A 10,325-nucleotide genomic window follows, 5' to 3' on the forward strand; every position below is an offset into this window, starting at 1 on the left:
CGACCTTTCTCTCTGGCTGCCCTTAACATTTCTTCCTTCATTTCAACTTTGGTGAATCTGACAATTATGTGTCTTGGAGTTGCTCTTCTCGAGGAGTATCTTTGTGGCCTTCTCTGTATTTCCTGAATTTAAATGTTGGCCTGCTTTGCTAGGTTTGGGAAGTTCTCCTCTATGATATCCTGTAGAGTGTTTTCCAACTTGGTTCCATTCTCCCCGTCACTTTCAGGCACACCAATCAGATGTAGACTTGGTCTTTTCACATAATCCCATATTTCTTGGAGTCTTTGTTCATTTCTTTTTATTCTTTTTTTCCTACACTTCTCTTCTTGCTTCATTTCATTCATTTGATCTTCAATCACTGATACTCTTTCTTCCAGTTGATCAAGTCGGTTACTGAAGCTTGTGCATTTGTCACGTAGTTCTCGTGTTACGGTTTTCATCTCTATCAGTTCTTTTATGGTCTCTGCATTGATTATTCTAGTTATCCATTCATCCATTCTTTTTTCAAGGTTTTTAGTTTCTTTGTGTTGGGTACGTAGTTCCTCCTTTAGCTCTGAGAAGTTTGATCGACTGAAGCCTTCTTCTCTCAACTTGTCAAAGTCATTCTCCGTCCAGCTTTGTTCCGTTGCTGGCGATGAGCTGCGTTCCTTTGGAGGGGGAGATGTTCTCTGATTTTTTGAATTTCCGGCTTTTCTGCACTGCTTTTTCCCCATCTTTGTGGATTCATCTGCCTTTGGTCTTTGATGATGGTGATGTACTGATGGGGTTTTGGTGTGGGTATTCTTTCTGTTTCTTGGTTTTCCTTCTAACAGTCAGGACCCTCAGCTGCAGGTCTGTTGGATTTGCTAAGGTCCACTCCAGGCCCTGTTTGCCTGGGTATCAGCAGTGGAGGCTGCAGAAGATAGATTATTGCTGAACAGCAAGTGTTGCTGTCTGATTCTTGCTCTGGAAGCTTCGTCTCAGAGGTGTGCCCAGCTGTGTGAGGTGTGAGGTTCTGCACCTAGTGGGGGATGTCTCCCAGTTAGGCTACTCAGGGGTCAGGGACCCAGTTGAGCAGGCAGCCTGTCTGTTCTCAGATCTCATCCTCCGTGCTGGGAGAACCACTGCTCTCTTCAAAGCTGTCAGACCTGTATCTTCTTTTTTTTATGATCAGTTTGGCTAGAGGTTTATAAATTTAATTGCTCTTTTTAATAAGTAATTTGCTTTTGGTTAATTGATTTTTCTCTATTTTTCTATTTTCCTTGGATGTTGCTTGCTTCAGATTTAACTTGCCTAAGGTGAGAAGCTACAGTCATTGATTTGAGACCTTTCCTGTTTTCTCATATAGGCGTTTAGTAATATAAATTTCCCCTAAGTACTGCTTTAGCTACATCCCAAATATTTTGATATGTTATTTTTATTTTAATTCAATTCAAAATACTAATATCCCTTTGATTTATTGAGATGTGCCATTTCATAGCCCATTCATGGACTACTTAGAGGTATGTTATTTAGTTTCTAAATATTTGGGAATTTTCCAGGTGTCTTTCTGTTAGTGATTTCTATTTCAATTTCAGTATGGTCAGAAAAGATGCTTTCTATGACCTGAATCCTACTAAGTTTTAGATACGTTTTTATGGCACAGAATATGGTCTATCTTGGTGAGGTTCTGTGTGTACTTGAAAGTTTCAAGAATGTACATAAGCCTTTCTGTTGCTGGGTCAAGTGTTCTGTAAATGTCAATTAGGTAACGTTGATTGATAGTTTCAAGTCTTTTATATTCTTACTGATTTTTTTTTTTTTTGGTCTATTTCATCTATCAATTATTAAGAGGGATGTTGACATCTCCAACTGTAATTTTGGATACTTGTCTATTTCCTTTATAGTTCTGTAACATTTTGCTTTATGTATTTTGAAACTCTTATTAGGTACATAAATGTTTAGGATTGTTAATCCCTTTCATTAATTAATTCCTTTATTATTACTAGGGATAAATAAAATCATTTCATAATTTTCTTTGCTCTGAAATCTATTTTGATTGAAATAGCCATTCCAACTTTCATTTGATTAGTATTGGCATGGTATATCTTTTCCATCCTTGTGCTTTTAATCTATTTGCATCTTTTTACTTGAAAGTGTATTTTTTAATAGACAGCATATAGTTGGGATTTGCTTTTTAACCCACTTTGACAATCTCTGCCTTTTAATCGGAGTGTTTAGACTGTTTACATCTAATGTGATTATTGATATATCAGGTTAGGTTTAAATCTGACATCTTGCTATTTGTTTGCTATTTGTCCCATCTCTATCTTTTTCCCTCTGTTTCTGTACTCTTGGATTATTTTCTATGATTTCATTTTATCTTCTTTAACTTACTAGGTATAATTCTTTTTTTTCTTAGTGGTTGCATTAGAGTTTATACTGTACATCCTTAGCCTATCACAGTCTACTTTCAAGTGATAACAGGCATACCTCAGAGATACTGCATGTTTGGTTCTAGACCACTGCAATAAAACAAATACTGCAATAGAATGAATCGCATGAATTTTGTTTCACAGTGCATTAAAAGTTACGTTTACACTGTACTGTAGTCAAGTAAGTGTGCAGTACCATTATGTCTAAAAAAAAAGGTGTACACAATTTTAGAGTACTTTGTTACCCATAAATGTTAACAATTATCTGAGCTTTCAGACAGTCATAATCTTTTTGCTGGCAGTGTTTTGTCTTGATGTTGATGGCTGCTTGCTGATCAGGGTGGTGGCTTCAGGTTGGGATGGCTGTGGCAATTTCTTAAAATAAAACAGTGAAGTTTGCCACATCAGTTAACTCTTCCTTTCACAAAAGATTTTTCTGTAGCATGTGATGCTGTTTGATAGCACTTTACCCACAGTGGAACTTCATTGAAAATTGGAATCAGGCAAGGTACAGTGGCTCACACCTGTAATCCCAGCACTTTGGGAGAATGAGGCAGGAGTATCATTTGAGCCTGGGCAATATAGCGAGACCCCATCTCTACAAAAAAAAATTTTTTTTAATTAGCTGGGCATGGTGGCACGTGCTTATCATCTCAGCTACTTGGGAAGCTGAGGCAGGAAGATCTCTTAAGCCTAGGAGTTTGAGGCTACTGTGAGCTATGATTGTGCCACTGCACTCTAGGTTGGGTGATAGAGCAAATTCCTGTCTCTAAAAATGAAAAATTAAAAAACTTTTAAAAATTGGAGGCAGTCCTCTCAAACCTTCCTGCTATTTGCCATTATCAACTAAGTGTATGTAATACTCTAAATCTTTTGTTGTCATTTCAACAATATTCACAGCATCTTTACTAGGAGTAAACCACTCAAAAAACCACTGTCTTTGCTCATCCATAAGAAGCAACTCTAACTGTTCAAGTTTTATAATGAAGAATACAGTAATTCAGTCACATCTTCAGGCCCCACTTCTAATTCTAGTTCTCTTGCTATTTTCACCTCATCTGCAGTTACTTCCTTTACTAAAGTCTTGAATCTCAAAGGTGTCTAAGAGGGTTAGAATCAACTTCTTTGAAACTCCCGTTAATGTCGATATGCTGCCTTCCTCCTATAAATCATAAATGTTCTTAATGGCATTTAGAATGGTAAATTCTTTCCAGAGGTTTTCAGTTTATTTGCCCAGATCCATCAGAGGAGTTATTATCCTGGGAGCTATAGCCTTATGAAATGTATTTCTTAAATAATGGACTTGAAAGTCAAAATTCTAGCCAGGTGCAGTGGCTCATGCCTGTAATCCCAGCACTTTGGGAGGCTAAGGTGGGCAGATCACTTGAGGTCGGGAGTTTGAGACCAGTCTGGCCAACATGGTGAAACCCCATCTCTACTAAAAATACAAAAACTAGCCAGGTGTGGTAGTGCACGCCTGCAGTCCCAGCTACTTGGGAGGCTCAGGCACAAGAATCACTTGAAGGAGATTGCAGTGGACTGAAATCATGCTACTATACTCCAGCCTGGGTGACAGATCCAGACTCTGTCTCAAGAAAAAAAGTCAAAATAACTTCTTAATTTATGGGTTGCAGAATGGATGTTGCGTTAGCGGGCGTGAAAACATCATCCTTCTCCCTATACATTTCCAGCAGAGCTCTTGGGCGACTAGGTATACTGTCAATGAGCAGTGATACTTTAAACAAATTTTTTTTTTTTTTTTTTTTTGTGAGCAGTAGTTCTGAACAGTGGGCTTAAAATGTCTATTAAACTGTAAACAGGTATGCTGTCATTCAGGCTTTATTGTTCCATTTATGGAACACAGGCAGAGTAGATTTAGCGTCATACTTAGGGATCCTAGAATTTTTCAGAATGGTCAATGAGCATTGACTTCAATTTAGTCACCAGCTGTGTTAGCCCCAACAAGAGAGTCAGTTTGTTCTTCGAAGCTTTGAAGGTAGGCATTGACTTCTGCTCTCCAGCTCTGAAAGTCCTAGATGGCATCTTCTTAAAATTATCTTATGTACTTATCCAGCATTACTCTCCAACAGAAGGCTGTTTTGTGTACATCAAACCTGTTGTTTAGTGCAGCCATGTTCATCAGTGATCTTAGCTAGATCTTTTGGATAAGTTGCTGCAGCTTCTACATCAGCACTTGCTGCCTCACCTTGCATTTTTATGTTGCGGAGACAACTTCTTTCCTTAAACCTCATGAACCAACCTCTGCTAGCTTCCAACTTTTCTTTTGCAGCTTCCTCACCTCTCTCAGCCTTCATAGATTTGGAGAGAGTAGGGCATTGCTCTGGATTAGGCTTTGGCTTAAGGGAATGTTGTAGCTTGTTTGATCTGCTATCCAGACCATTCAGACTTTCTCCATATCAGCAATAGGGCTGTTTTGCTTTCTTTTTGTTGTTGTTTTTTGTTTGTGCCTGAGCCTCCCAAGTAGCTGGGACTGCAGGCGTGCACTACCACACCTGGCTAGTTTTTGTATTTTTAGTAGAGATGGGGTTTCACCATGTTGGCCAGACTGGTCTCAAACTCCCGGCCTCAAGTGATCTGCCCACCTTAGCCTCCCAAAGTGCTAGGATTACAGGCATGAGCCACTGCACCTGGCTAGAATTTTGACTTTCAAGTCCATTATTTAAGAAATACATTTCATAAGGCTATAGCTGCCATGGATTCGTATGTTCACTAGAGTGGCACTTTTAATTTCCTTCGAGGACTTTTTGCATTCACAACTTGGCTAATGGCATAAAAGGCTTTTCTCAGCTTTCTACATGCCTTCCTTGCTAAGTTTAATCATTTCTAGCTTTTGATTTAAAGTTAGAGATGTGCAATTCTTCCATTCACTTGAACACACAGAGGCCATTGTAGGGTTATTAACTGGCCTAATTTCAATATTGTTATGTCTCAGGAAATTAGTGAGGCCCTAGGAGAGGGCAAGAGAGAGGAACAGCCGGTCCATGGAGCGGTCAGAACACATAAATTATTTATCGATTAAGTTCACTGTCTTATGTGGGAATGATCTGTGGTGTCCTAAAACAGTTATAATAGTAGCATCCATCAAAGATCACTGATCACCATAACAGACATAATAATGAAAACCTTTGAAATGTGAGAACTACCAGAATGTGACAGAGACACGAAGTGATTACATGCTGTTGGAAAAGTGGTGCCCAGAGGGGACCACAGGGTTGCCACAAACTGTCAATTTGTAAAAACTGCAGTGTCTGCAGAGCACAGTAAAGTGAAGCACAATAAAATGAGGTATGCCTGTACTTCTCTCCCTCCAGTCTTTATACGATCATTGTGAAATATTTGACTTCTGCATATTACAAACCTCACACTACATTTGTTAGTACTTCAGTTATCTCTTACAGAGATTTAAATAATAAGAAAAATAATCTTATGTATTTATGTAGCATTACTATTTCTGTTGTTCTTCATTTCTTTGTTTAGATTCGTATTTCTGGCTGGGCACGGTGGCTCATGCCTGTAATTGCAGCACTTTGAAAGGCCAAGATGGGCAGATCACTTGAGGTCAGGAGTTCGAGACCAGCCTGGCATGGTCAGGTTGTTTCACCCAACATGGTGAAACCCCATCTCTACTAAAAATACAAAAAAAAAAAAAAAAATTAGCCAAGCGTGGTGGTACATGTCCATAATCCCAGTTACTTGGGAGGCTCAGGCGGGAGAATCACTTAAACGCAGGAGGTGGAGGTTACAGTGAGCCGAGATCACACCAGTGTACTCCAGCCTGAGCGACTCCATCTCAAAAAAATACAAAAACATATTTCCATCTCGTGTCATTCTCCCTTCTGCCAGAAGGACTTCTTTTAACATTGCTTGTGGTGGGAGTCTGCTAGTGATAAATTCTTTCAGGTTCCGTATACCTGGAAATTCTTTTACAGTAATATGCTGGGACATTTGTAGGGCTTACTAAATTTATTCCTGTTTCTTTTTTTTTTTTTTTTTTTTTTGGAGACAAGAGTGTTGCTTTGTCGCCCATGCTAAAGTGCAGTGGCATGATCTTGGCTGTCTACCTCCCAGGTTCAAGTGATTCTCCTGCCTCAGCCTCCTGAGTAGCTGGGATTACAGGTGTGCACCACCACGCCTAGCTAAATTATTTGTATTTTTGGTAGAGATAGGGTTTCACCATGTTGGCCAGGCTGGTCTTGAACTCCTGACCTCAAGTGATCTGCCTGTCTCAGCCTCCCAAAGTGCTGGGCTTACGGGCATGAGCCACCGTGCCTGGCCAGTTTATTCCTGTTTTTTAGGGATCGTCCTTTATTGTCTGATGTTCACACAATGTTTTGAAAACCATTGTTTCATATATTTTGTCTTTTTTGTTTCAGGCAGGAGGGTAAATATGGCCTGTGGCCCTCATTGTCTCATCTTGGAAGTGGAACACTAGCAAAGAATTAGAGAAAGGAAGTAAAGTGGTTGGGGCAAAACTTTCAGAATTGGCAAGTAAAGGGCATGTGTCAAGGCAGAAAAGGGAGAGGAGTATATTTTTATCCAGAAGCTGGGATTTCTTAGATAACACGAAAGTACCTCTGTACAAAGCAGTCTATATAAGCAGTTAATTAGCAAGTTAATGCCTTTTGAAGCTTCTGGGTGGGACGTATTAAATCTGAAATGGGCCAAGTATGTTGGCTCACGCCTGTAATCCTAGCAATTTGGGAGGCTGAGATCTCTTGAGCTCAGGAGTTCGAGACTAGCCTGGGCAACGTAGTGAGGCCTTATCTCTATTAAAAATAAAAATAAAAAATAAGCCAGGCCCGGTGGCTCATGCCTGTAGTCCCAGCTACTCTGGAGGCTGAGGCAGGAGGATCGCTTGAGCCTGGGAGGTCAAGGCTGTGGTGAGCTATGATTGCTCCACTGCACTCCAGCCTGGGCAACAGAGCAAAACTCTGTCTCAAAAAAAAGAAAAAAGAAAAAAGTGAAGCAGTGTTGACAGTCTCTGGGGACTTTCCTTTAAATCTCAGTGCAGTCTTCATTGTTCAGTGGTTTTGAGTCTGCTAGCCTGGCCTTGAATGGTGTGGCAAAAACAACGGCTTATAGGAGTTGAGAAACAAGAACAGATACGAAGTGGCTTCTAGAAAGAATAGCCAGAGGGAGGCCCTGGTTGGAGTTGAAGAAAAAGGTTTTGGAAAAGCTGCAGAGCCCCTTCCCCTGAAGTCTCTCAGTTGGGATGCTCTTTAATTCTCATATTGAAAAGGCCATCCTATTCACGTAACAGTTCAGTAATGGGAGAGAATTTTATTCCACAAATGAGGTCACCCGGTTGAGGATATGATGATCCAGAAACTGTTTTTATACTGTATAAAAACTCAAACAGTTTTCATCTGGCAGCTTTGTTGCAGACAACATCCCATGTCTCTTTGCCTGCACAAGATGTGAGTGAGTAAAGAAAGTGGGGATAGGGTCTTCTTTGGCTATCATAGTAGCAAAATACCATAAACTTAGGGTCTCCAGCAACAGAAGTTTATTTTCTCACAGTGGAGACTGGAAAGCCCCAGATCAAGGTTCCAGCAAGGTGTGGCTTCTGGTGAGAAGTCTATTCTTGGCTTGCAGGTGGCCACCTTCTCAGTGTGTTCCCACATGTCCTGTCCTTGGTGCACGCGGTCGCAGGAGAGAGATTGATCTCTCTCTCTTTTTCTCATCAGGCCACCAGTTCTATCTGATTAGGACCTCACCTTACCATTATGACCTCATTTCATATTAATTACCTTCCAAAAGTCCTATCTCCAAATAAGCCACATGGGGGTTTGGGCTTCACCATCTAAATTTGGGGAGGTGACACAGACATGCAGTCCTCAGCAGAGGGAATGAGATGCAGCAGCTGCATAGGTGCCTGATGGCTGTGACACAGTTCTTTTGTCAGCCTCTCAGTTCTGGGTACATTATGGTCATACCCTCCAGAGGCCTTAGCCCTGGTGACATGCCTTCTGCTGCATACCTCCAAACCAACAACTTTCAGAATTAGATTTGGATTCCAATATTTTGTTGAAATGATTAGAATCAACCTGAATGTACTGTCCTGGGGTACTGTTGAGGTTCTATGGGGCAAGGAACGGGGCTCCTGATGAACTTCGTGTTGCTTGTCTCCAGGTTCTTCTTTGCGGTCCAGTTGGTCCAAAGCTACATGAGCTTCTTGATGACAATGTCTTTGTTCCACCAGAGTCATTGCAGGAAGTGGATGAGTTCCACCTCATTTTAGAGTATCAAGCAGGTAAGGAAATGAGTAAATAATGGTGGCAAGACCAGTCAGGGGACTGTGTATTGTCAGATTGGGGTGTGACTGTGCCAGAAATTTATCTTGGTAAATCAGCAGGATCCTGTTTTTGCCATACTGAACGTTTCCTGACCTATTGGTTCTACTGAGCTGATACTGGCCATTGTCTCAAGGGAGACTGATAGAGTATTACAACATGGAAGAAAATTCCCAGGTCTACAAACAGAATTGCTCTGAAGCCAAGATAAATCAGACTGTAGGAAAGCAGGCATGTCAAATAAAAATGAAAATGTGTTAAACACACATATATAAAGTTTTCATTTATGACTAAGAGAAGAGAAAGGCAGGTAGCATCCATTCAGCTCTGTGCTGGATTCTGCCCTAGGCCTTTCTGACTGACTCTTCCTAGCTGCTTAGGGTTGATTCCAAGCTACTGGCAAGTTTCTCTGGAGCATTTTATTTTTCCTTGGGTGTGTGAGTGGAAGTGTTTTGTATTTAACATCACTATATTGTTTCCCATCAGATGTTCTAATGTTAATAAATCCACATCCACTGCATCCCATCCCTTCTTCCCAGCAGATTTTATGTGTTACATAGATTAGGCATCTGGTTTCTGAGAAAATCTTAAATACTTGGACATACTTTGATCTTGTGTATTTCCTGCTGTATTTTTCCCTCTGCTCAGAACTCAGACTCTTGAGTTTCTGATTCAACACATTGTTAATTCACATTTAAGACTCAGGCATCTAAACAGACTAATTGGTACCTTGAAGCAGCACTTAATACTCTTCAGTGAACTACTTCCAAGTCAATTAAGAGAATCTTCTCTACTAGAGTAATTAACTTTAACACAAGATATGAACTATGTTGTTTCTTGAGAATTATGCCTTTCTCCAGGTAGAAAAAGAGTTGTAACATGTTCTGGTTCTCTTTTGGGTCTTTATTAGAATCAGCTGGGAATTAAGGAAGGCTAGAGTCTGAAAATTAGGGAAACAGTGTTGACGTAGGTAATTCATACTTAGTGCTACACAAGTTTTTGAGTTTCTCGGCTTTAGTTTTCCCAAATGGGAAGTAAGAGTGATGGTTTTTACTGCCTGATCATTGTGGTAAGTATTAAGAGATTGGTTGGTGTGTGGAAACACTGTGAGCAGCCTGGATGCAAAGATGACCTGGCCGCGCGCAGTGGCTCACACCTGTAATCCCAGCACTTTGTGAGGCTGAAGCGGGTGGATCACAAGGTCAGGAGTTCAAGATCAGCCTGGCCAAGATGGTAAAACCTCTTCTCTACTAAAAATACAAAAATTAGCTAGGTGTGGTGGCGGGCGCCTGTATTCCCAGCTACTCGGTAGGCGGAGGCAGAGAATTGCTTGAGCCTGGGAGGTGGAGGTTGCAGTGAACTGAGATTGCACCACTGCGCTCCAGCCTGGGCGACAGAACGAGACTCCATCTATGAAAGGAGAAGGGGAAGGGGAAGGGGAGAAGGGGGAAAGGGGAAGGATGAAATGAAAGGAAATGGAATGGAATGAAATGGAAATGAAATGGAATGGAATGAAGTGAAATGAAATGAAATGATGAAAACGAAATGAAATGAAATGAAATTGCAATGAAATGAAAGAAATGAATGAAGTGAAAGGAAATGAAATGATGAAATGAAA

The 10,325-nt window shown here is 40.7% G+C and overlaps 1 protein-coding gene across 1 annotated transcript in view; it reads left to right on the forward strand.

Annotated features, from left to right (window-relative positions):
* LOC108527342 (ADP-dependent glucokinase) overlaps positions 1-10,019 on the forward strand; it is a 28,884-nt gene extending 18,865 nt beyond the window's left edge. Inside the window, exon 4 of the mRNA XM_017868544.1 lies at positions 8,547-10,019. Coding sequence (XP_017724033.1) covers positions 8,547-8,687 — 141 coding nt within the window. The 3' untranslated portion in view covers positions 8,688-10,019. The remainder of the gene's footprint in view (positions 1-8,546) is intronic.
* The last annotated feature ends 306 nt before the right edge of the window (positions 10,020-10,325 follow it).

Source organism: Rhinopithecus bieti, unplaced genomic scaffold (genome assembly GCF_001698545.2).
Source record: "Rhinopithecus bieti isolate Rb0 unplaced genomic scaffold, ASM169854v2 scaffold_4639, whole genome shotgun sequence".
NCBI lineage: Eukaryota > Metazoa > Chordata > Mammalia > Primates > Cercopithecidae > Rhinopithecus > Rhinopithecus bieti.